General features: G+C 47.3%; 1 protein-coding gene across 5 annotated transcripts in view; it reads left to right on the forward strand.

The window, feature by feature from the left end:
- PHACTR1 (phosphatase and actin regulator 1) overlaps positions 1 to 26,886 on the forward strand; it is a 305,573-nt gene that overhangs the window by 86,506 nt on the left and 192,181 nt on the right. For 4 of the 5 annotated variants that reach the window (XM_080807028.1, XM_080807025.1, XM_080807027.1 and 1 more), the window contains exon 2: positions 11,834 to 11,998. In XM_080807028.1, coding sequence (XP_080663154.1) covers positions 11,860 to 11,998 — 139 coding nt within the window. In that variant the 5' untranslated portion in view covers positions 11,834 to 11,859. Of the gene's footprint in view, positions 1 to 11,833; positions 11,999 to 26,886 lie in introns of those variants that run through there. The other variant, XM_080807029.1, reaches the window with a different exon arrangement.

The raw sequence follows: 26,886 nt of genomic DNA on the forward strand, positions 1-26,886 counted from the left end.
GACAAACAGCGCTGAAAAACTGGTCTATGAACTAATGGGAGATAAACGAGGAAACTGTTATGTCATCTGAGAAAGAAAATGAGAAATCTGAGCTTAAAAGGAGGTAGACTCAGGCAATGATGCCTCCATGGGATCTGAGGTCTTCACAAGGTGCTCTGTCATTTCTTGTTCAATAGGTAACCCAGGGGCCGTTATTATGAGATCTTGGAATGAGCTCGGGCGGGGTGGGGGGGCTGAGGAATGTGTTAACCTTGACAGTATCATGGGAGAAGAGACTCTTTGAAAAGAGTTGAATTAAAAAATTTACACACTGCTTGGTCTTGTACATCCTCAAGCCATCCATGAGGTTTGGGGTGTGAGAAATGACTGACCCCTCTTTACTGAGGAGCTCTGAGCCCCTTTAACTGCCTGTCTGAGTTCATGGATTCTGGGCAAGTCCCCTGAGGCCTCTGCATCTAATTCCCTGCACCTGTAGGAGGGGTCAAAAAAAGACACTGCCTTGGCATTTTGGAAATGATGCCCCATGGAATGCTGGTCTGTTTTGAGATCTGTGTGTCCCACTAGGGAACACCAAGCAGCCATATTTGTGGTTTAATTAAGTTTGGGAACCAAAGCGTTAAAGTTTATAAGGTTTGGTTTGTTTTTTTTTTTTAGGATTTTATTAGATCACAAGTAGGCAGAGAGGCAGGCAGGGCGGGGGGGGGGGGAAGCAGGCTCCCTGCCAAGCAGAGAGCCTGATGCGGGGCTCGATCCCAGGACACTGGGATCATGACCTGAGCTGAAGGCTTAACCCACTGAGCCACCCAGGCGCCCCAAAGTTTATAAGGTTTATTGCAGACCTTCTCAGAGCCTTAAAAAGGCTAAAATGTGATTCTTTGAGAACATGGTATGTTAGCCATAATTGCAGAGCAACAACATTAGGAAATTTGATACCCTTCCTACATAATGGAAATGTTACAAAGATCTAATGAGGTAATAAATGGAAAAGCATTTGGAAAGAGGGGTGCCTGGCGGGCTCAGTCGGTGGAGTGTGTGACTCTTTATCTCTGGGTTGTGAGTTTGAGCCCTAGGTTGAGTGTAGAAATTACTTAATTTTTTAAAAAGCACCTATTAAGAATAAAGCACTATATGAACATTAGACATGTTTAAAGACTTCAGATTCTTTGAGGGTTTTGGCACTGGCTAGCATCACTGAAGTGATCTTCCTCCTTACCCACCTGAAGGCTGTGGATTTAATTGGAAAGAAGGGTGTTTGATTCTAGGCTTTGGTAGGAATGCCATAGTATGTTTTCTGCAGTGTCATTCTTAGACTGCTCACACTGAAATTACCTGGGCGGCTTATTAGTGCATTCGTGTTACTGGTTCAGATCGGTCACCAGGGATCAAAAGTTTTAGCAGATACTTGAGTTGATTCTTATCTGCACTGAAGTTTGAGATGCACAGCCTGGAGGGTCTTGGCATAGAGTTCAAAGCCTACAAACTTCACATAATTCCTTAGTGGTAAAGTGGTAAGGAACTTCACACCTTTCTGGCCAGGTGGTCTGCCTGAAACTAGAGGAGACTTTTTATTTTTAGATAACTTTTATTGAGTCTCCAGTCTATGCCCCCAAAGGGTGTGTTTAGTATACACCAGCTTATCCTTACAAGTCAGTATTATTCCTAGGTTATGGGAAAGCAAGCAGACGGGACTTCCCGGAGGTCACACAGTGAATTTGTTAGAGCCCTTTGGTTAGAAGTGAGAGAGAACCCAACCCACTTGGGCTTAAGTTAAAAAGAGAATGTATTGTTTTTTTGAAGATAATGTCCACTGTTAGAATGCTTTCAGGAAGGGCTGGATCCAGGAGCCCAAATGATGCCATGAAGTCTCGGTTTCACCTGAGCCATCCATCCTTCAGTTCTTTTCTTCTTCTCTGTTGTTTCAATTCTCAGACAGGCTCTCCCTGCAAGGTGGCAAGAATATTCCCAGCAGCTTCATGCTGTAGAACAAGGGTTGGCAAACTATAGTTACAACGACTGACCACCTGGTTTTGTAAATAAAAGAGTATTGAACATAGCCATGCCCATTTGTGTACATTTGTGGCTGTTTTCATGCCCCAAGAAGTTGAGTATTTGCAACAGAGCTGTAGGGCCCATAAAGCCCTACAGTATTTAGGATTTGCCTTTACGGAAAGGGTTTGCTGACCCCTGCAGGAGAAGCCAGGTTTTGTTGAAGTCAGATTTTGAATCTGTGAGAGGCACAACTTATTTATTTCTAGATTATCAGACCCTAGAGTCTGATGTTTTAAGATAAACAAAGAATCAGGGCGCCTGGGTAGCTCAGTCAGTTAAGTGTCTGCCTTTGGCTCAGGTCATGATCTCAGGTTCTGGGACTGAGTCCTGCATGGGGCTAGCGGGTCTGCAGGACCCTGCTTCTCCTTCTCCCTCGGCCCCTCCCCCCATGGGCACTCTCTCTCTCTCTCCCTCGAATAAATAAAATCTTTAAAAAAAAAAAGAACAACGAACCTACATTACTTAAAGATTGTTGCTTTGGATTAACACAAGACTTGGGAGTTCATTTACAGTTTAAATAAATAAGTGCCATTCCCAACACAAATACACTCTATTGATTAAAAGAACAATAGAATGTTCTTTAAGTTTTTGTAGTCATTGCGGACTTTGGTGGGTGAAGGTTAGATTCCCGTTAGATGAAACAGGAATTTTGTATTGAATGTCTCCGGAAGAACTTGGTTTATAACATCTATTATCTCAATAAATAAAACAACACGGACGTGCATAAATTTAAATTTAAAAAAGACTTTGCCCCCACCTGTCTGGTCTTAGCAGTGCTCTTTGTTCATTGACTGCCTGTGGTCATGGAACGCAAATATCCTCTCCGCACAGTGCTTAGAAAATAGGAAGTATTTGACATAATAGGATTGTTCCCTCTCAAAGCATTGGAAATTACCATTGTGGCTTAGAGATTCTTTTCATATTAACCAAGTCTGAGTGAAGGTTTTTAAGTTTATGGCCCCTGCTTTGACCAGGCTTAGAGAGAGCCTGTCTAATGGACAATCCCAGTTGAAACAGCATGTCTATTAATAGCCCCAGCCGAGTCCAGAATTGAGGCTCAGTGCCTGGTCAGTGGCTCTTCCCTGACTGAATGGCTACGGGTGGGGGTGGGGCCACAGAGAGTGCAGCATTCTGATTGGCCCACGCTGGGTCACGTGCCCACCTCCCCCGTGTCAGGAGTGAGGTCATTCTTTCCTGAACCACCTGGACTGGAAGTGAAGAAAGAGGACTCCAGAGGAAAATCAGGACCCTCTTGCCACCTGCTGGGAGGCCAAAAAAGAACTCACACCCACCCATAGCCCATTAAGTGGTAGTTTCGGGATCTGAACCCACATCCTCCCAGTTTTAAAACTAACATTCTTTCCGCTGTATACAACGTAGAGCTTTTGCTGATCTGACCCTATCCTAGGTGAGACTCTGGTCCCTGCTGAGTTCCTAATCGCAGCCCATGGTGTGGGTGCTGAGTAGACAAGGTCCTTACGGCTCCACAGGTCCTACTGACCTGGGATGGGTGGTTTCCTGCACACAGGGATGCTCCGCTCTAGGACTCCAGCAGGACTACGGAGGCTTGAAGAGCCGAGCTTTCCTAGAGTGGGCAGGCGTTCCTGGAAACAGACAAGGCTTAATTAATAGCAGATGTTTCTTCTAAGCATCCTGTCTTTGTGGCCGTTAGTTCCTCCTCCATTTCCCCGAAGGTAAGACGGGGATGACGATAATTGCACTGACTCGTGAGATTAGTGTGGGGTCGCAGAAGATACTACTGCAAGTGCCTTGGTCGGTGCCTGGCACAGACTCAGTGAGTAAAAAGGGGTGGGTGTGTCATCGCTGTCCTCGTCATCCTTGTCAGTGACGAAGGAAGCACCATCCTGTGTGGGATCTCCCTTCCTGGTGTCGGGAAACCGGCCACCCTCTTACCGGTGTGCCGAGTTCCGCACACCATGTTAGTCTGGTTGCCGAGCCTCTTTCTGCTGTGATGGCCTGTACTTCCTGAACCAGTTCAGCTGCTCCCTTTGCTCTTCTTACAAGTCAGTGCATCTTAGGGCCCTGGATTTAGGGCCATGCTCGTGTTCCTCTAGGATTTCACTTACTGCTTTAAGAGAAAACGAACGGAAAGGCTCGGGCCATCTTTGGTCCCGTGGGATCCGTGCATTCCCTCTCCCCCGGCCCGCCCCATACCAGCACGGTGTCCCTGTGTCCTTCAGCCAAGGTGCCTGTAAAGGATCGTCTCAGTCTGTTCAGTGTTCAAGGCAGCGGCGAGCCTGTGAGTGCATCCTTTGGGCCCCGCTCCCGGCAGTGGGGGGGACCTCCCTCCTCCCAGGCAGAAATCTCCAGAGCCAGAAGAAAAGCAGAGAGTTGGCCAAGTGCCTGAGCAGATAGGCTGAGAAGGATGGGCCCAAGTATATGCTTCTCCCTCCACGTCCCGACCCTCAGGAGAGCATCACACTGGTACATCCTCTATTGGTTCTTCCCTGGCGAAGAATCCTCCTTTTGTAGCAACAAGACTGAGAAGCAGCTCTCAGCGCGGACGTCTGCGTGTCCCTGTAGAGGCACCGTGGCCAAGACTCAGATGTCCTGATGGTGTCTGAGGGTTGTGTCCAGAGTGTAAGTGTGGCTTCCCGTGGGCTGTACTTGGTGGCTGCCAGGCAGGGAAGGCAGCTCTTTGCCCCTCCTCACTGGGGCCTGCGACACTCACGCCAACTTTGGTTTGAGATGGATGAACCCTTTGTTAAAGGCAGCTGTACCCCCATGAACACGAGGCTGGGCCTGTATCGGGTTCATACACCTCCGTTCCATCCATCTTTGACTGATAGTAAGGGGCGGGGAAGAAGGGGGTGCTCCAAGGGTTGGGAGACCGGGTAAGGGCAGTGAAGGTCAAAGAAAGGGCCGAGCGAGAGGGTGGGTGAGAATACCTGAGACCCTTGTACTCAGCGATACTAATACCAGTGGGGTTTTGGGCATCATGTCTGCGTTTGCACTGAACCCCTTAGTGGCCCCGGGGTCAGCGGGGCAGTGCTGTCTTATCTGCCACCTCCTTATAGACTGATAGGTGTTCTCCAAACCAGGTAACCTATCCTGGGCCAAAAGAGCCTCCATGGGCCCCCACGGCCCCCTTATCCCCTCTACCACCTCTTCTCCATCTTCTTCCCGCTCCTCAACTCATGCACAGGACAGGAGCTCCTGATTTTTAGAATAAAAACATGTCCGTCCTTTTTTTGTTGTTCTAAACATACTTCATAATTAATACAGATCAGTCCTAGGTGGGACCAAAGCTCTCCAGAGAGTTCTGGTCTCCCTAAGACCATGCGGTGTAACTTCGGGAGTGAAAAGGGGAACATACAGGCCTCTTTCCCCTGCGGAAGCCTACCTACCCATCCTTCATTTCCCTGCCCCGAGGTATCTCCTTAAAACGGAAAGTGTCTCTCTCAAAGCGGGGAAGACACAGGCGTGGAGCATTTCCTGCGCGCCTGGGTAGCTGTGTGCTGTCGGTCTGCTGCTGTGAGGGAAGGTAACGCCACCAGCGGCAGAAAGGCCACACTGGGTGTCCCCTGCGTCTCTAGCCAACCAGCCGACCTCACCTCCACCCCGAACTTAGCCACCACTCCCAGGATGGCGAGATGGGGTGAAAACATAACCCCTTCAGGAAGCTGGAAGGAGAAGTGAATGTTAGCAGATCTGCTCCATAAACTTTCTACCTAGAGAGATTTATGGGGGCGGTGGGGGGGGGGGATGCCTTGGCCTCTGGCTCTGTTGATGAGTGGGCGCCAGCTAGCAGAAGCACTGTGCCATCCTCCCTCCCTTCTGAACTTATCAGGGAAACATTGTAGGACACTTTCTAGGACACCAAAGTTGGTTCTTCCTCTGGATAAGCCTTGAAGGCCAGGCCACCATGAGAGAGAGAATGGTAAGGGTGCCGACTGAGGTCCTCGCCCCCCGCCCCAGCCCACTCTCCCATGGCATGCTCTAAGAACCCACCAGAAGCCTCCCCGGGCTGCCAGAAGGGGTGGGCTTCAGGGCACACACAGACGCAGGGGCCTGGATTCTAGTCTTTCAAATCCTGCCTCACTCAAGTCTCTTCCCTCTTGCTTTTCTCAAGGGACAGGAAAATCACGTCCCAACCATTTCATCCCTCCCTTCCCCACCCCCCGCCCCCAAGCAGAGGGAATTCCAGACTGCCTAGTCTGCTTGAAGAGCATTGACCTGGTTGGAAGTGCTCGGAAGACACACACACCACCACCACCACCACCACCACCACCCCCGCCCACCCGCCCCAGAGCTCCACTGGCCAGCAGAGCTCAGCAGCTCAGCTGTCTGGCCTTCTGCCTTTTGGTTCGGTCTTCTGTCCTGGCAGTTGACATTCGAGCTGATTCATGTGTAAGTGAGCAGTTTCTCCAGACACCTGTTTCCTCTCTCTGTGGCACGAGGAAGCCGCCTTTGAGAGCCGTGGGCTTGGGCCTAGCAGCCTTTCCATCGTCTGTTTCAAAAGAAGGCTGTTCTTACAAATGCCCCTGGCCTGGATGCCCTTCCTGTCCCCTTGTCTTCGTCCCATTCTCCCCCCTTCCCGTGCGAGGTGGGACACCACTTTAGGCTGAGCCTGGTTTTACTTTCCGTTCTTCTTCCCATCCTTACTCTGGAGTGCCAGTCCTCGCTCGTAAACCTTCCAATTTCATTATCTGGTGGCGAAGCAGCCAGGTTGGGAGCCAGCCCCTCTCGTCAAATGAATTGGGGAAAAACGTAATGTGGATGATTAAAATATAAATCAATTAGAGTAAGCCAGTCTGCTCAATAATCTGTACTTAAGAGCTAAACATCTTGAATTTAATAATGTACTTATTAAAGATCCATTTAACTCTGGGGCTATAATTATGCCTTTATAATGCTCTGTCAGCTTCTTGCCACTCTAGGTTTTTTTTAAAGGCACTCCTAATTTCTTACAATTATTTTAATGTAATTTTGGAATAATTTTTATTCTTTTTTTTTAAGTTGGATCATGAAACAGCTTTTTGGTCCTGGTGGTGCATTTTTCTTAAGACAACTAGTGATGCTGATTTTATACTTTTCAAGAGGTGTCTGAATGAACCGAACCCGGTGTCCTCATTCGTTCACTTTTTAACAAACTGTTATTGGAAGCCAGCTGTGAGCGCAAACCTCAGTATCAATCCTGAATAACTCCTATCCTGATTTTTTTTTTTTTTGAGGGATTCAGCATATAATCTCTTCCTTTAACAAACCTTTAACAGAAAATGTTTCAGGTTGGCTAAAGTTAGAGAAGTCTCAAACTGGGTACTTGAAACATTTTACCTTTCGTGTCTTAGACCAGAGATGCAAAAGAAAGAAACATGGAAACTCTCCCAACCCCATGCAGATACCAAGATATGCATGAACTTGTGCGTGGACTTTCAGTGGTGGGATGGCCCCTTGAAGCCTGTTGGGATCCATAGATCCCAGGACGGGACTGCTGTTTAGAGAGATACTAGCAGATAATTCTGGGTCGGCCACTCAGAAGTTCTTGAGACCAAGACAGGAAATGAGAAGCTTCTACTCTTAAGTTGTGGGAAGCCGCAGAAAGCCATTGGGCAAAGCAGGCTTCTGGAAGCGTAATCTCGCAGTAGTATAAAATAGAGGTTTGAAGGCCAGAGGCTGGGGTTTGGAATGGAGGTTTGGGGACTTAAATCTGGATAAGCAACACTCAGGTTATAAACAAAGGTGAAAAATGGAAACAAGGTGGTGAGTTTGAAAGAGAAAGCGATCGTGTGAAAATCGGGTCACTAGATAGTCCTGACTTCCTTCCTGGATGCAAAACCCCCGTGGTTTTCCCACAGTTCTCACATCTATCTCTCCCCACATGGCAACTCAGCTACTGAGCATCTTTGAAGAAGCACCTAATCAAAGCAATGGATACCATTTATTCACTAATTTTTAAAAAGATTTTGAAAGATTTTTTTAAAAAATCTTTTTAATAAATACTATTTCTTTTAAATAAATACCATTAAATCTTTTTAATCAATACCATGTAATAAATACCATTTATTAATTTTTTTAAAAAGATTTTATTTATTTGAGAGAGAGTGAGCATGCGCGTGAGAGAGAAAGAGAGCACAAGGTGAGGGAGGGGGAGAAGCAGGCTCCCCACTGAGCAAGGAGCCCGATGCGGGGCTCGATTCCAGGACCCTGAGATCATGACCTGAGCCAAAGGCAGAGGCTTAACCACTGAGCCACTCAGGGGCTCCACTTAAGAGAATTTTGATCACGACTTCTGTTTATTCTCTTCACTGTTTAAAGCATTTTCCATTTAAAGAGAGTAACTTCCAGATTCAGCGTGGTTGAAGCTGTTCGCTTGTTGCCTTTGGCTGCTTCTCCTTCCTCACTGTAGCTGATTTTCTTCCCTTCTCTCCTCAGCGCCTCTGCAGTCCACACTCACTCAGAGTCTCCTCATTGTGTCCCTTCCTCCCCTCAGCCCCCAGTCACCCACTGGATTAATCTCCCCGAGGCCCCATCTGATGTGTGACACTTGGGATCAGGGACCTCCGTCCACACTTTCAGAATAGTGTCCCGGTGACTAACCATAGTTCAGTTTGGAATAGAGTGTCCCGGTGACTAACGCCTGCCTATGCAGTTTTGATCCCACCACCTTCTCTCCTCCCCGGAAGCTCAGCCTCCCTTCCCCTCCATTGGCAGCCCGGCCCACCGTCCACATCCAGCCTCTCCTCCCACATCTGGGCAGATTTCCCTACAGTCGTTCCCTCCGTCGCCCTAAAATGTGAAATCCCAACTTCCAAAGATACTTCTCAGAAAAACTGCATTTTTTGGCTCCAAAGCCCTTGTCATAGAACTACCTCCCATCCCCTTGTGCTGCTTCCTTTTCTAATCAAAGTCTTTTTTTTTTTAAGATTTTATTTATGTATTTGACAGAGATCACAAGTAGGCAGAGAGGCAGGCAGGAGATGGGGGGGCAGGAAGCAGGCTCCCTGCTGAGCAGAGAGCCCAATGCGGGGCTCGATCCCAGGACCCTGAGATCATGACTGGAGCTGAAGGCAGAGGCTTTAACCCACTGAGCCAACCAGGCGCCCCAATCAAAGTCTTTTTTAAAAAATGCAAAGTCTTGGGGGCATCTGGGCGGCTCAGTGGGTTAAGTGTCTGACTCTTGAACTCAGCTCAGGTGTCTTGATCTCGGGGTCGTGAGTTCAAGCTCTGCTGAAAATAAAAGGTAGGGGGGAGGTCTTCACTTTCTCTCCAGTCATGAAACACAAAAACTTCAGCCCACACCACTACCTTGTCCTCCCTTACGTTGATCTGGAAAGTTGCCAAGAGCCCGTGATTCTGCCACCTGGCTGGATCTCATCGTCCATCAGGTCCCTTCATGCCCTACCTGCGTTCCAGCCTCTTCCCCTTAAAAGAATTGCAGTGGCCTCTCGTTACTCTCTGCCACCTATGTCTTCCGGTTCAAGCTCCCATTGCTGTTGCGGTGCTAGTCCTAGAAATCTGTGTTTTCTCGATCACGCTCATTAACATGAAGCCCGTCCCCCACCCAGACACTCTTGATCTCCTTCACTGTGTTCTACTTTCTCTTTAATTTTCCCCCAAACACGGTTCTTCGAACACAGTGCACAGTTGACTTAGTTGTCCTGTGTATTATCGGCTCTGCCCCCTGCCCTCCCAGCCAAGGCCCCATGAGTCAGTGTTCTTAGCTGTTCTGTTTGCTGACCTAATTCAAGCATCTGGTACATGGCGAGCACTCAGTACATATCTGTTGCCTGTCATAATGTCCATGCCTATCTTGACATTCTCGTCCTTTCCTCTCTGGTTGTAGAATAAACGCCTAATAGAAATAGAAATAGAATAGAAATAGAAATAGAATAAACACCTAATAGAAACTTCCCGAAGCTTGCCTGCTAGGGCTCCAGACTCCTCCAGCCCCTGTCCCTCACCATGGCTCTCCATCTCACGTAGCTTAAGTGATGCTCACGATCTGATGGGTTTCTGGACATGCCGTGTTCTTTCAGCCTTCTCTGTTTCTTTGGGGTCTGTTCTCTTTCCAGAAATCTACTTCTCTGTCTTCCCCACATGGGGGGAACACTTCCTTCTTTTTCAAAGTCTGGCCAAAAATGCCACCCCCTGTGGGTCTCCTCCAAGGTTGAGAAGAGTTAGTCTCCCTCTCCCGTAGGCTTCCTTTGAATTCTGTATGGTTGCTCCTGGTGTGCAGGGGAGACCTCTGGGTCTCCTCCCCCCAACTCTGCCCCATCACATCTGGGGCTTCTGGGGGTGTGCCCCAGCAATGATCACAGTGTCTGTTAGGGTGGCACATAGTCACTTACCGCGGGGGTTGAAGAGAGGAGCTGCTGTGCGTTGGACCACATAGTCAAAGGTTTGAGGACCATCACCACACAATATGTCCAGATTGTCACCATCCTCACCCCCATACCTGTGCCTGCCCTGTGTTCCCTGTTTCCATCAGTGAAGGCTGTCACTCCGCTGTCCTGAACCTGGACATTGGGAGTGATCCTCCTCTTCTCCCTCAGGTCACCCAACTAGGGCCTGTTGACTTTGTTCCCAGACATCTCCCAAATCTTCCCTTCATCCTGCTGTTGGGAACCTTCACCAACCCGTCATCTCTATCACCAAGCACACCACCTGGCACATGCGGGGAGGTGCCACGTATCTGTTTCTTTAATCAGTGAGTCTCTAAGTTCAGACCACTTCAGGTGACAACAGGCAGATGACCAGGCTGTGAGATCGAGCTCCTGAGAAAGCCCTAATGTTGCAAAAGTCTGGGCGATTCCTCTGGAGATGGCGTTGGAGGCCCAACAGAGTGTTTGGGGGTCAGTACCACGGCTCGTGATGTAACCGGACTTTCTAGAACAGTGAATCTCTCTCCCCCTCCTGATTTTGCTGAGGAGGTTACTTTTTCTAATTATCTCTGTCCTAAAAATTCAAATCCAGGTATATTTCCCTCACTGGGATATGTAAATTCTCACATAAGTGAGATAAGGGTTTGTTTGCTTACAAGTGTTGAAAGAGGTCAGGGCGATTGTGACCTCTAAGGAAGGCTCCACCAGACGTGATGAGTTTGAAGGTCTTCATGCCCTCACACATGGGGTTACTGGGATTAGTCCAGATGTTCCCTTAAGTCCCTTTCAGCTTCCAACTTCTAAGAATAATACTATTATTATAGCAAAATGACTGGAACAAGAAAACTTAGAGTTGTAAAGTCTCATGAAGGGTGAGCGATTCTAAAATCGGCCTCGGGTGGGGACACTCCCTCGACAGATTCGGGTGCTGCTTTGGGGCTGGGCAAAGCAGGAAGGAAAGTCGTGGGTGGTGGAGGCATTGGCTTTGGAACAGACAGTTGATAAATGTTTTTTCCCTCCTCTTTTCTCAGCAGACGGTGGGGTAGTGACTGCATCTGCCAAGTCTTATCTGAGATCTTGCTGGACTACTAGTTACCCAGACTGTCACTTGACTCCTCTGATGCCCTCTTCCTGCCTCCCTGGGGAATCTTGATGTGTCCAGAGGGTTCTGTTCCTCCTCTTTGCCCTCCCCCTCAGGTCTAAGTCGAGGGCTGGGTACATGTGGGGTGCTCCGGGTCCGTAGGGTTTGGCGGACGGTCTCCAGGCTGTAGAACACATTGGTATGACTTCCATTCCAAAAGACAAAAAAGAGAGATGGAACTTCGATCATGTGGTTTCTGTGATCTGTAACCATGGAAAACGTGGGCCATCTGTGAGGATCCCATTTTAACACTTTTTCCCTCCCTCTCTCTTTCCACCTCTTTGTCGGGGGAAAACAGCTGAGGAAGTGGAGAGGCTGGCGGCCATGCGTTCCGATTCCCTTGTCCCAGGCACACACACCCCTCCCATCCGGAGGAGAAGTAAGTTCGCCAACCTGGGAAGGATCTTCAAGCCTTGGAAGTGGAGAAAGAAGAAAAGCGAGAAGTTCAAGCACACATCCGCGGGTAAGATGATTGCTTCCCTCATTTCTCTCTGGGAGCTGGTTGACTTCAACTCTGTATGTTAGTTAGAATTTAATTACCGTAGATGATCTGAACTGAAGTGGGGGGGGGGGATCAAGCCTGAGGATTGCTCTTGTGTCGAAGAAATCTTGGGTGCACTTGAAAATGGCTTTCAGATCCCGCGTGTTTCCTTGTATCTCCGGCTTTTTGTTGTTGTGTTTTGATCCGCCACTTGTGTTCAGTCTATAAATATCTGAGCTTAGAATTCTACCTTTTCTGTGATTGAATGCTTTTATTTCACCACTGACAACCCATTTCTTATTATTCAGCCTTTTTTTTTTTTTTTTTTAACTGCTTGGTGAAGATCAACACACAGCAGAGAATAAGTTAGATATGGTCTTTGGCAGAGGAGACGAGGTTATTCTATGGAGGAGAAATCTTGAATGAACAATTGTTGGTCATGGCAGGAACACACAGGAGAACGAAATCCGAGCATCCCTGTAAGGGCAGGGACAGTGCTACAGCTCATGGCCTACATGGGTAGCAGAAGAATTGGAAGAAAGTTAGCCTGGCTGAGGGGTGAAGAGCCTAGATTGTGGACTCACTACATGGGTTCAAGTCCCAGCTATGATACTTGGTAGTTATATGACCTTGCTCAGTTTTTTTAAATCTCCATACCTCAGTTTTCCCATCTGTAAAATAGGGCTAAAAACAGTACAGGATTTAAAGTTGTGAGTTTATGTGGCAGGCTCTGTGGATCTGTTTTAAACGAGTAGGAGTGTGCAGAGGGAAGTGTATAAGGAAAGAGGTCTGATTTCCCCCCTGTGGGGTTTGAGAGAAGATGATGAAATAGTTATGCAGATGCTTTTGGGTTTTTTTGTTCTGATTTGGCTCATTAAATGCCCAGGTCATTCCAGGCCTACACACCAGGGCTTTCCCCTGCTCTGTCCTCTTTATCCACAAAAACTCAAGCCGCCCTCTCTCCCCCTGAGAATCATCACTTCTTCTGTTTCTTGGTCCCCTCCCCGCTTCTTCACCCCCAATTAACCATGAAGTAGGAGATGGGGCTGCTGGTTGTACCTGAACTTGAGTCCACAGATCTGAGAATTTTATTTTGCTTTTCAAAAGATCTATTTATTTGGGAGAGAGAGAGAAGGGGGGGGCAGAGGGAGAGAGACAAGCAGACTCCCCGATGAGCAGGGAGCCCCATGTGGAGCTTAATCCCAGGACCCTGGGATCATGACCTAAGCCAAAGGCAGATACTTAACCAACTGAGTCCCCCAGGCACCCCAAGATCTGGGAATTTTAGTGCTAATTGCTGTGGGGAATGAAAGTGAATAGCAAACATAGGAAAGTTGCAGAAAGTCTTGAAATCTTAAATAGTTCTCATGGACACCGCCAGTTGATGTTTCCCAACTCTTCCTTTGATGGAAGCCCCAATGTCCTGTTGCTATCATCTGTTAATTCTTGAGATGAGAACGAACCTCCAAATGTGAGAAATCTCAAAATTGCCATCCCTGGGACTGAGTCCCTGCGCCTGACTGCATTCTGCAGCCTCGTGGTCATTGTCCAGGTGTAATGCAACCTGCAGGCCTTCCACGTATTTCTAGAAGCTGCAGAGACATTGACATGGGAACCAAACCTTAGAGGGATGATGGCTCTGTATACCCCCACCCAGGGTGAAACTACATCATTGTCTCCGGAGAAATGTTAAGTATGTCCTTTAGACAAAGTGAGGTGTGAGACACTTGAAGAATGAAAAAGGGAGTGTTTTGTGAGCACTGGAAAAAAAGAACAAAGTTTCAGGGCGCCTGGCTGGCTCAGTTGGTTGAACCTTGGTTTCGGCTCAGGTCATGATCTCAAGGGTGGTGGGATTGAGCCCACATCAGGCTCCAAGTTCAGCAGGGAGTCTGAGATTCTCTCCCTCTGCCCCTCACCGTACACACTCTTTCTCTCCCTCCCTCCCGCCCTCTCATAAGTCTTTAAAAAAAAAAAAAAATTTTTTTTCCACGAGGTCCCTAACAATGGTCTTCCTGACTCTGCTGTAGAAAATGGCTTATAATGACACAAATACTTATTTAACTAATGGCCGTTCATCATCATCAAGCTGTGAACGGTGGTGTGGCTGATGCCTTTCCTCCTGGCTAATCAGGACCTTTGTCGTGTCCGTTTGGTAAGACCTTGAGATAAAGCTCACATCCTTCTTGCATGGGAAGGTAAGTGTGTGACTTCTTCTAGATGTTGGAAAACTAGTCCTTTGACAGATGCAAATACAGGGACATCAGATGACATGTGGATTGTTAAGAGTTTAAACACTGATTTCCTTTCAAAGTCTTCGAGGAAAAAAAATTAAAACATGTGACAGGCAAAGTTGCACTTGAATCATTCTTATCATTAACTATTCTTAGCAAGTTCTTGTGACCTCTTAGGCCTAACAGATTAATTCGGCAGTTGAATGTGATATTTATATGTAGGTTTGGGATTTTTTTTTTGTTGTTTTTTTTGTTTTTTTGTATTTTTAAGGGACATTCAGCTCCTGAAGCAGAAAAGGTTGAGGATATACTACGGAATATCTTTATATCCAGATAGATGGAGGGATGCATGAACTGAGTGAAACAATTCTAGTTTTTTTTTTTTAAGTCAGTGGTTTGCACTAGAGTATCCTTTGTATTTAACTGAATTCAGAATATTATTCCTTATTTTTAGAAAAACTTATGGTGCCAGTTCTTAGCCCAAAGGAGAAAAAAATGGACAACGCAAGGGTGTTGGACATGATAAATTGTATATATATTCAAGTAAAGCTTTGAAGCACAAACTTTCCTATGCATTGATAAGAGGCAGATATTACATACACAAGAGGATTGATTGATTATGGGGTTGTTCACAGTTGGCCAGTTTTAGCTGGTGTGCGTATATTCGTCTTCTCTGTGTAATGCCCTTTCATATGTAAAATAATGTCCACAGTTTTAAATACAAAGACTGAGTCCATGTATCCATTTATAGTATGCATTTGTAACTTCTTTTTAAACACATCAAAGGACAAGGCATGCTTGCCGGTTTGTATTTCCACAGTGAGTTCCACTACAGTGTGCCATCATTAGCTAGTCCTGCAGTTTTCCTGTAACTCAAGTTACGGGACGGGGCTGTCTGGGTATACCACGTCTTCAGAGATACGCCCAGAAATACTGCCTTGTAAATTGCATAACAATAAGCAAACTACATGGGAAATTTATCATCTCCACACGTCCCCCAGTTTTGGCGTCAACAACTGTATGCGTTTTTCAGCTCTCTCCCTATCCGTATCTCGGGCTGCCCATACATCCTTCCTATTCCAGGCCGAAGGCCAGTGTCCTGACAAGGCCTTCTGCAGTAAGCCCCCGAGACTGAGCTCCAGATGGAGGAGAAAACAGCCCCACATCGCATCGTAGCCGTAGGGAAACAACAGGGATGGCTAGAAGGTAAAATAACAGGCCCGCCAGGACATGATCTTTATAAGCTCTCTGGCCTGCCCTCCGGGGCCGGGCCCGGGGCCTGTGAAGCAGCCAGCCTGACACGCCCAGCTTCCTGCGTGGCATCGGCAGCACACCCCCACAGCTGCTTGGGGAACAAAGACAAATGATAACATCCCCTCCAAATTAGAACAGGCAGCGCCTCCCCAAAATAGTCCCTTGCAACCCTCTTCTCCAAATTCCTTGAAAATGAGGACTGTATTTATAGAAAAATAGAACTGGCAGGAATAAACCATGAAGATGCCACTGAGTTATGCTTTTATTTCCTCTTTGACAGAAAATCAGAAGCGGTAGGGGGTTGGCCCTGGAGATCTGCAACGTGCCAACATTCCCTTTGTGCTTCTAAGCATTTCCGCATACCTAAGGCCATGAGCAACGCGATATTTTTAAAAATTAAAAAAAAAAAAAAAAGCCTACCCATGCTGAAACTGGACCCGCTCTGAGGATGTATATAACTGGTGACCAAAAGCAGACCTTGCCGGTGACCTTGTGGCGTGCACAGAGTAGTGGGGAGGCGGGCAATTAAAGCACAAGAATACAGGCAGGATCACAACTGTGACAAGGGCAGTGAAGGAAAGGTACTTGAAAAAATGAGGACACTAGATGCAGTCTGAGGGATCAGAGAAACGGTCCCGAGGAAGAGAAGTTTGAACTGAAGTCTGGCAGAGAAGTAAGCATTTAGAAAATGAGCCCTCTAGGCAGTAAAACAGCTTGTGCAAAGGCCCTGTGGTAGGAAAAAATTAGGGATGAACAGGCTGGGAAGGCAAGGAAGCTAGCAGCTAGAGAGTGGAGAGCTAGGAATATGGTATCAGCTGAGGCTGGAGAGGTCACCAAAGGCTGGACCCTCACTGGGCCTTCATTCTGCACAGCATATTAGACAAGGGTATGAGTGATTCCAGGAAGACTGGTTAGGCCATATGTGAGTTATGGTGACTTGGACTAATATTTGCTAGTAGAAATGGATGGATTTGAGAGATGTTACAAGGAGTAAGTGACAGGACTTAATATCCAGTTGGGTTTAAGAGGGAGAGAGATAAGTGTCACATACGACACTCTAGGGTTGGTTTAGGGTATATGGTGCGGCCTTTCCTGAGACGAGTACTTTGGAAGAGTGGCAGGCTTGGAGGAGTCAGGAAAGGATGGGGTTGGGGGTGGTGGGAGGGGGAGGGGAGAAATGATTTCCACTTCAGGTGTGGATTGGAGTTGATTTTGTGGTATCCAAAGCTGGGAGTCGAATATATGGGTTCCAAAAAAGGGGTCTGGACTGGGTGCATCAATCTTGGGTCTTTGTTTACCCACATTAGAGTGATGATCATGTAGGAATCAGGCTAGGGAAAAAGTATAGAATGGAAAGGATGGAAAGAAAAGAGGGCCAAAGACTGTCTTAGAGACAAAGGAAGACTATCATCACTAGTGACTAGATAGAGGAGGATAAACTCATAAAGGAGATCGAAAGGCGGTGACTTTTTCTGAACGATTTATTTCATTTAGCGTTATACACTCTGGCTCCTTCCATATTGTTGCCCATGGCAGGATCTCATGCTGCTTGTGGCTGAGTAATATTCCATTGTATATATACATCACGTTTTCTTTTTCCATTCACGTGTGGGTGGACACTTGGGCCGTTCTCATCATTTGGCTCTTGTGGATACTGCCGCAATAAACTCAGAGGTACCTATATCTTCTCAACTTAGTGTTTTTGTTTTCTTTGGGTAACTACCCAGTAGTGGAATTGCAGGATCATAGGGAAGTTCTATTTTTAATTTTTCGAGAAAGCTCCATACTGTTTTCCATGGTGGCTGCTCCCATTTGCCTTCCCACCAGCAGTGCATGAGGAGTATTTTTTTTTTCCCACGTCCTCACTAATATGTGTTAACTTCTCGGGTGGGTTGGTTGGTTTGTTTATTTTAGCCACTCTGGCAGGTGTAAAGCGATGTCTCGTGGTTTTGACTTGCATTTCCCTGGTGATTAATGTTGAGCATCTTGTGTCTGTTCGTCATCTGTATGTCTTTGGAAAGATGTCTACTCAGGTCCTCCACCCATTTTTTAATTGGCGGTTGCCAAGGAGGAAGGTGAGGGCGATGGGTGAAACAGGTGAAGGGGATTAAGAGAACACTCACCATGATGATTGCTGAGAAATGTGTAGAATTGTTGAATCCTTACATGCTACGCCTGAAAGTAATATAACACTGTATTATTATTTATATTTCAATTAAAAAAAAAGAAGAGAAAAGAAAAAAGCAGTGGCCAGAGAGGTAGGAGGAACACGGGAAAAATGTCGTGTGATAGGAGCCAGGAAGGGAAAATGTTTCAGGGAGGGTATGGAGAAACACGTTCAGTATGGAGAAGCCAAGTGCAATACAGAAAAACGATCCCTGGAGCTCACTGATGACTTAGCAGAAGCTGTCTGGTGGACTATTTGGGGATCGATGCCAGATTAGTGTGGAGTGAGAAATTAGTAGGAAATGGGGGGAAATGGGAATAAGGTTTTGGAGGAGTCTAGCTGGGAAGTGGCATAAAGATGCAGGATGGGATGGACGCTGGAGGAGGTAGGCGCGTCTCCGAGGACGTGTGCGTGTGCTTTGATCACAGGGGGCTGTCTGTGTGCCTTCTGACTTGTCATTGTCATCGTACGATGGAAGCGACAGAAGTTGTGACGGGCCAAGGTGAGGGATCCAGTAGCGAGGGAGAGTGGGAAGATCTATGAGAAGGGAGAGGGGGTAAGGTGCTGAGAAGCTAGGGGTGGGTGTGAGGTAAGACACAGATAGCAGGGCTCATCTCAGACGGATTGAAAGAGCCAGACAGCGGAGAGCCTGGCTGGAGGGAGAGGGCGAATTGGGTATGACTCCATCTGGCAGCTGAGCTTTTCCACGTTGTAAGTCAGCTCATCGCTTGGTAGAGGGGAGGCCAGGAGTGGGACCTGCAGAGCAAACCCAGTTTCAGATTGATGATTATGACACCACAGGGAACCTGTGACTTTTCCCAGTGGCCTTGGTCATCCCAGTATAACTCTGGATAAAGCAGACAGTTGGGTCCTACTGGCGGTGGGATTTGGCCAGATGGATTAAAAAGTGGGGGGGTGGGGCAGGGGAGCAGAGAAGGTTAGCGCATTTGTATCCATTTCTTGGGGCTGGTGTAACAAATCCCCACAAATTTCGTGGCTTAGAACCATGGGAATTTATTCTCTCATGGTTCTGAAGGCCCAAAGCCCAGAATCAAGGTGTTGGCAGGGTTGGCTCCTCCTGGACCCTGAGGGGAAGTGTGTTTCAGATGTGTCTCCTGATTCCTGGTGGCTGCTGGGCTATCCTTAGCATTCTTGGGCTTGTGGCTACAATGCTCCAATCTCGGCCTCTGTCTGCACATGGCCTTTCCCTTGTGTCTCTCCGTGTTGCCAGTCTCCCTCTCCTTTCTCCCGTAAGGACAGTGCTCATTGGATGTGGGGTCCACCCGATATCCAGGATCATCTCGTTCAGAGATCTTTAACTGAGTACAGCTGCAAACACCTGATTTCCAAGTAAGGTCATACAGGTACGCTCTTAGGGCTTGAACTTATCCCTTTGTGGGGATACAGTTTAATCCACTACAATACTGACTTTAAACTGGATTTTAAAAAGGAAAGGTCCAGTGAATTGAGCACAATTCGAAAAGTTGATAGACTTGAGGTTCCAAAGGAGTCCAAGACTTTTAGAACTGTTGGCGGGTCTGGTAGCCAGAAGCAAGCTAGGAGGGCAGGGGGCACCTAGGAACACAGCCACATGTCGAATTAGTGATTTTCAAAGCAGAGACAAAACACAGACTACAACTATGGCAGTGGGTGGCTGAGGTAGAGAGATAAGTTAGGAAATCACTGAAAACGTGGTAAGTGATCCCATCCACGAACAGACACACATGCCTTATTCGCCAAACTGTGCGCCGATTTCATTTGCTATCTTCCATAAAGAAACAAAAGGAACTCTTTGGTTTTATCATTCAACTCATTCCTGAATTAACATTTTCTTGGAAAGGTTCTCTATTTCCCTTTTCCGAATGGAGAGGTTTCCGTCCATCATGTCTTTAAAGTACCACTCCCCATGTGATTCATAGAAAGTCAGAGGTCACCTTTTGAACATTCACTCCAGCTGTTAGCAATGCCCCTAATATCCTGGTGGGATAAGGGGGCAGCTTTGAAATAGGACTCACTGATGACCTGTTCCCCTGGGACACGCCTGGCGACTACTGAACCATGGCATTGGTTAGTGTCGGTAGATCTGTGTCAGCCCCACCTAACGGCCAGCAATCAAGAAAGGCCAGGCCTGAATACGCTGGGGGGCTCCCCTCGTGTTCATGATGGGATCCAGGAATAGCCTGCGTGCTTTTGCCCAGCATCCTCTGTACAACGTGATACCAATGTCATGGCACATGTAGGCAGGACACGTATAGATGCTCTCATGAGCGTGAAGCTCCACGCACAGAGCCCCTCTGCCCTTCTCACCCCAAATCTCCCAATGGGACAAGAGCCAACCCTGTGAGCTAACCACTATATCTAGTTGCTGGCTGCCCCTCTCCCTCCGGCCCAGACTCTGCTTCCTTTACTTCCTGCATTGATGCACCCACACTCACTAATGACTTGAGCAACCACTCATTTCTAGGAATGCCTTCCTGGGAAGCCCATGTCTCTGGAATTGTGGCTCTTCAAATAATTGTTGCATCTTGGTTAAGGAAAACCATCTATACTGGATTCTGCCTTTGGACGTGGTGTGATGGGCTTTGGAGCCCTTCAGAAAGAGCCCGTGGCTGATATCCAGGGTGGGTGGCTGGCATGCGAACCCCACATTGCCAGTTCCTCACTACTAGGAATTCCTAGCATGTCCTGTGATGAGGGGAGGGTGTATGCACTTCTTGGAGAGAGAGAGAGAGAGAAACCCTGAGGTTTTCAGGGAGGCTCATATTGACATCCTTTTGGATTATTGAAGGATTGAGGATCACTGTTAATAAATGGAACCGTTGCCTCTCTGTCCAGCACAAGACCAGCTCTGCCCAGGATAAAGGCCCTGTGGACCATCACTGGCACAGCTCTGGAGCCAAATTTGTGCTCTTCCCACTCAGGCAGAGCGGTGAAATTGATACATTGCAAACACTGGTGCTCGTGAACAGGCATGCGTGCACCTGAGAGGGCCGGTGTGTGCCTTTGCGCCCTAACTCTAGCATTGCCTTGGAGTTAGTTCCCTTTTCAAACTAACAAAGTAATGTTATCTCCATGGGCAGAACTTAGGTTTTCAAACTTCTGTAAGCCACGGAATGTTCAGTAAGGACATCAGCTTGGCATATCATGTTCATTCATGCGCCAGGCACCGCCATTATCCCCAAAACTATAATGAGAACATCCATGGCTCCTGCCTCCCAGAGGTTATGGTCTTGAGGGCAAGATAGATAAAAAAGCCAGCAATTACAGTGAAGTGTCCGTGATATTAGAGGAGACACCCAGAGGCTCCAAGAACTCAAATTAGAGAAACCCAGCTGAGTTTACAGGTTAGCAGGAAAGACTCCCTAGAGAAGTAGATGTTTAACCAAGGTGTTAGGCAATGAACATGAGAGAGTCCTCTCTGGAGTCTGGAGAAGAGAGAAGGAGAGCTTGCCAATCCACAGCTTAAAGGGGAGGCTCTGGTCTCAGAAGGATTGTTGGGGAAGAAACAGTAGTAAAAGATGAAGAAAAGGTAGGCAAGGATCTGCTCGTGATGAAGGGCCTTATGAGGTCTTTTAGGGAGCCTGGACTTTATCCCAGGGCAGCATCCCACGGAAGCTGTTAGAAGACGCTCCTTTAAAAAGATCATTCTAGCACAGGAAAAGTCTGGAGTGTGACCAAACTTCATTTTCAAGTTTATAATCTAACCACGTCTGTGTATTTGTGGAATGAGAGAAAACTGGGATACAGTTACGGGGACGTCTTTTTGTGATCATGGAATCCAATGGGATATTGAGTATTCCTGTTGATTTCATTCACAAGGAAACTGTTGGTGGAAGGTAGTGAGTGGTTGACGATGATGCGGGGACAGATGATGATAGCGCAGACTAAAATAGTGACATCAGGCCCTGAAGACTAAGAGATCTTTAGGAGACAGAATGAGCATAACTTGAATACAGATTGGTTGTGCAGGGTGAGAGAGAGGTAAACAACCACTGAATAGGTAGGTGGGTGGAGGTACCACTCACCCCATCAGGGACACTGAAGACGAGTGGGTTGGTGGAGGAAATGATTCATTTCGGGGTATGCTGGCTTTCCTGTGCTTCTGAGATGCCCCAGATTGAAGGATATTGGTTGTAGAGAACTGGGATCAGGAGAGGTCTGGCTGAAAATGCAGATCTGGAAGTCATGAGTGCCTGTGGGTTCATTTGAAGCCATGGGATGGAAACTCCAAGGAGAAAATATGAAGTGGGAAGCAAACTATGGCTTCAGGAGCAGCACCTTGAGGACCGCAGACCTCTAAGCTATGCACCCAAGCAGTGGGGCTTTTGGGGAGACCAATTAGACTTACTAGAGAGCTAGGAAAGGGATGGGTAGTATCACCTACGCAGAACAGGAGAAAGTTCAGGAAACGAGAAGGGTCCGCTCTGGTGGGTCCTGACATGATGGTAAGGACTTGAGACATAGCCCCTGTGTTTTTGACCACTCATCGTTCATTTCCTTAGGAGAACAGTTTCGGGGAAGCCTTCTGGCTGGGAATTAGGAAGCATATGGTTGAGGTATGAAGGAGAGAAGAGGAAGTAGCCTTCTTTCAAGAGGCTTGGCCAGGAGGGAGAAAGAGAGATAGTAGTCCCCAAAATGGGAAATGAGCTTGAGGGGAGGTGTTTTTTAAGATTGACTGGATTGTGACAAGATGCAAAGTTTGCCTTAAGGTGGCTTTGGCATTCCAAGGGAAAAAGAAACAACAGCAGAGTGACTGTGAAACCAAATGAATATATTTCCACACATTTTTCAGTAATGACATTTCTTGTGACTAGGAAAAACAAACATGCAAATAATTGAGCACTATTTAGCATGCATCTGATTTTAATAAGGAGTCATCAAATCAAGCTGTCTAGCCTTCAGCATCTGGCTAGATCACACATTCTCTTTGGATAACTGGATCCTTCTGTTTCTTTTAAGAAAGAAGCCAAGCACGGACATGCAAAGAATATTCTTATTTGCATCTCCAACCACCTAGGGGTTGGAAGCCAAAGTAGACTTAATTGCTCAGTTTAAAAAAAAAAAAAAAAATGGCTGGTACAGCCTAAAGACTCTGGAAATCGGTACCTCCAGGGAGCTGGGATGGTGAATATGTCATTGTTTCCTCTCAGGGTGACCTTCATCCATCACTCTTCTCTGCCAAGGCTATAACATCCTTAACAACAGAGACACTGCCTTTTCCACCTTGTCTCCTGGGATTGAGCAAACACCTGACATAGTGGGTGCCTAGTAAGTTCATAAAGAACTAAAAGTCAGACCAGCCAACTCTATGAGCTCCTCTGTTTCCCAAGATCTGAAAGTGGAGAAGTGAGGGCATTTACTGAAGCACAGAACACAAGGTCCCCACCTTCAAGAGACTTGCCATCTTTCATGATTGTTTTTCAGTTTGTCGAATTGCACACAGGTGTGGTTCCATGACATTGTGTGTTCAACTTCAGGTTATTGGGGCAGCACTGTCTTTTGGGGTTATCTCTTGCTCTGTAACAAAACACCGCCCAGCGTTGTAGTAGCGTAAGGCAACAATTTGATGGTCTTCTGTGACCTGATGATTGCCTGAGCTCAGCTGGGTGGTTCTTCAGCCAGTCTCTCTCGGGATCTCCCATGTCTGCAGACAGCTGGGGTTGGGGTCACCAGGAGGCTCCGTGGGGTGCGGGGTAAGCTGGACCCCTCCTTTCTTCTGTATATTCTCAGTGCCATTCCATGTGGTCTCTCCAGCGGGATAGCTTGGGACCTCTAAGAGCACAATGGTACAAGATGCCAGGCCTTTTAAGACTCAGTCCAGAATTGGCCCAGTATGTCATTCATGGTTTTCTCTTGATTAAAAGAAGTCACGGGACCAGCCCAGACTTGTTTGGGGGCAGACTAAACAAGCGTGTGCGCTCTAGGAGTATGGTTCATTGGGTACCATTTGTGGAAGCCAACTACACCATTGTTCAGGGTGTAACAAGGCTACAGGTGCGGCTCATTCTCTGCTTTCCAGGTCGAATGTGCTTCACCAAGTCTATGTCGAGAACAACGACAGCAGTCACTCTTGTGTCTTCTGTGCATGCGAAATACACTTGACCCTTTCCATGCCTTAGGAACCCTCACTGCACAGCAGACCTCCATGCTATTGTTAACTTAATTTGGCAGGTGAAGAACCCAAGGTCTGGAGGGGCTAGATAATTTCTAGTTAGAAATGGCAGACCTGAAATTCGAACGTCGTCTGTAGTCCTGTCACCTGTATTGTGTTTCTGGTCCATGAGTATGGAGCCTCGTGATTCAGATGCTTTCACACCTGTAGTTCGTCTGCACTTCACAGTGATGTCCTAGAACAGTTTCCTTTGCTGACACATCCCTGTAAAGCCAAGCTGTGAAGGAAGACAAGGTCATCGATGAACACTGACCCTGGAAGTCACAGTGTGAGTCCTTCTCGAATGCCCTTCAAGGCAGCGGCTAATAGCTTGCTCATCTCTGTGTGTGTCTCACACTATCTAGTTCAATGCCATGTCCGTGGCACATGCTTTCCATGTGTTGAATGGCCAAGCAAGAGTAAACTGATACAGGCTCCGGACATATACCATTCGAAACCACTGCATTTGTCTATTCCACAGAACATGACGTGTTCTGTGTGCTGTGTGGCGTCTTATGTGTGTAAGTTAGGCAAGCAGACAGTGATCACACAGGCCACTGGAGTGGTTGCTGGATTTACAGCTAGACATTTGCAGCACAATTCTGAAAGGACATCAGGCTTACGGCATTGATCATAAGATGTGTGCTTGGCCCACCAACTTCGACGACAGGCAGGAGTTCGGTGTGGCAGGTGGTAGGGGACCGTGGTTGGGACACAGACCGAGCAGCCCACCTGCCACGTGACTTTGGGCAAGTTGTTTGTACTGTGTGTGCTCAGTCCCCTTGCCTAAAATAGGAATAAAACTGGCACCTCATAAAGTTGTGAGGATTGAAGAAGAATTTAGGGACGCTTGGGTGGCTCGGTTGATTAAGGGTCTGCCTTGGGCTCAGGTCATAGTCTCAGGGTCCTGGGATTGAGCCCCGAATTGGGCTCCATGCTCAGCAGGGAGCCTGCTTCTCCCTCTCCCTCTGCCTGCCACTCCCTCTGCTTGTGCTCTCTCTCTCCCTCTGACAAATAAAATCTTAAAAAAAAAAAAATTGGAAAACTCTTAGAACAGTACCTCATGCATAATACATCATATATAAGTTTTATCTATCGTGACTTTTTTTTTCTAGAAATGCATTAAAAAATAAGCATCGAGGGATACTGGGTGGCTCAGTTGGTTAAGCAACTGCCTTCGGCTCCAGTCATGATCCCAGGGTCCTGGGATCGAGCCCTACATCAGGCTCCTTGCTCAGTGGAGAGCCTACTTCTCCCTTTCCCCCTGCCTGTCTCTCCCCCTGCTTGTGCTCTCTCTCTGTGTCAAATAAACTCTTAAAAAAAAAAAAAAAGCTATCATAGAGTAAGGAAAGACTTGTTTCATAGTCTTTGGGCATGGTGTATGTATAAAGTGACAATTCTGATGAGCTTCTCTTAGATTTATGTCCTGGGTGTAGGAGCCTGCTTTTAGACACATTGCATAATTGCACAGAGCTGGTGCTTATCCCACGTTTTCCTCGGTACCAATGAGTATTTCCTCCTCTCTATGAATTTACAAAGAAGTGAACAAACACAATGGCTTCTGAGGAAATGCGCCATCCTGTTTCTCCTTTGGCTACCTCATCAGCAAAAAAAAAAAAATGAGTGATTTATAAAAAGGTGATCTTGGACGGGGTGGAACAATGTGGGTGTAGTCTCCTTTGGAAAATCAGAGCTCTGTGGCCAGTTGGAATGGTCAAAAAATAGAGAAAGGGGTAAACAAGATGACCATATACTTTATTTTCCAAACCTGGCCATTTCCGACCACACCGTGGGAGGCCATCCCTTCCTAGAACGGGACAGGAAGCCTGAAACAGGCCTGTGCCGGGCAAAGAGGGGGCACGGTCACCCTGTACCACTCTGTACAAGACCGCCAGGCCAGAAGCCACAGACTGTGAGGCCAGTTCCATTCTATAAACCAAAAAAGAGTGCCACTTAACTCGCAAGAGAAAAGTAGAAGGGATCATTTGGAACCGAGACTCCTAAGATCACAAAAAGGCACTCAACTGCCTGCCATTCCAGCCAAATGAACTCGTGGTGGTTGGTTCCCATAGCATCCTTGACGAATTGAATGTCTTGGTTCCCAGCCCTCAGTCTCTGTGTCTGTCTTCCCTCCCGTTGATCAGAAATTGATCAGAAATTCACTTCCTTCCACTAGGAATTCATTCTATCGTCTTCAACACGTCTCTCACTCTCCGAGGTTCTGGCCCGTGCCTGTCACCTGCTTGCATGCCAGCAGACCCCATGTGTGTCGTTCCCCCGGCCTTGGACAGCTCTCCTATGCAACACCCTCTTCTTTCTTTCCTCCTCTTCCCTAACTCTGCTCCTCCTCTCATTCTTTCCTCCGCTTTTCTTTTGAGAGCCCCTGTTTATCCTCTGTGAAGCTCTGAAGTCTCCTGAGTTCATTAAGTGTCCAGACGTCTGCTGGCGGAACTCCACGGACCATAAGCAGAATTTCATTGAATTCAGAAATTCAGTTCTGTAAAGATCTCTACCCCTAGGCCAGTGCTCTGCAGGACCTTCCCACCAGCCTCCAAATAAGTACGCGCACCCCAAATGCCTCCTTTCCACCCTCACAGGCTTTCCTTCCCAAAGTGCCCTGACGCTATGAAATGAATCCTCATTCACTCTGGGAACACCTCAGAATCACATCTCCGTTTTAGGTCCTTAACCAGTTCTGATTATAGACATGCCCTTTCCGTTCTCCACGACCATTTTAATACAGAAGTTCACCTGAGTCACCTGGGTTTCCCCAAAAATCTTGGGCCTTCTCCCTTTGCTTCACTGTAAGCATCATCCTAACACGCTGGCATGACTAGTAACAGTGCTAATCCCTGACGGTCATGAATGGCCCATCGGTGGGCACTGAGTGATAAATACCGAAGCAGGTACAATGTAGCTCTTACTGCCTCTCTGTTTTTTCTTTTTTTTTTTTTTTTTCTTAAGATTTATTTATGGGACAGACAGAGATCACAAGTAGGCAGAGAGGGGGGCGGGGAGCAGGCTCCCTGCTGAGCAGAGAGCCCGATTCAGGGCTTGATCCCAGAAC

The sequence above is a fragment of the Martes martes genome, assembly GCF_963455335.1.
Source record: "Martes martes genome assembly, chromosome: 6".
Lineage (NCBI taxonomy): Eukaryota > Metazoa > Chordata > Mammalia > Carnivora > Mustelidae > Martes > Martes martes.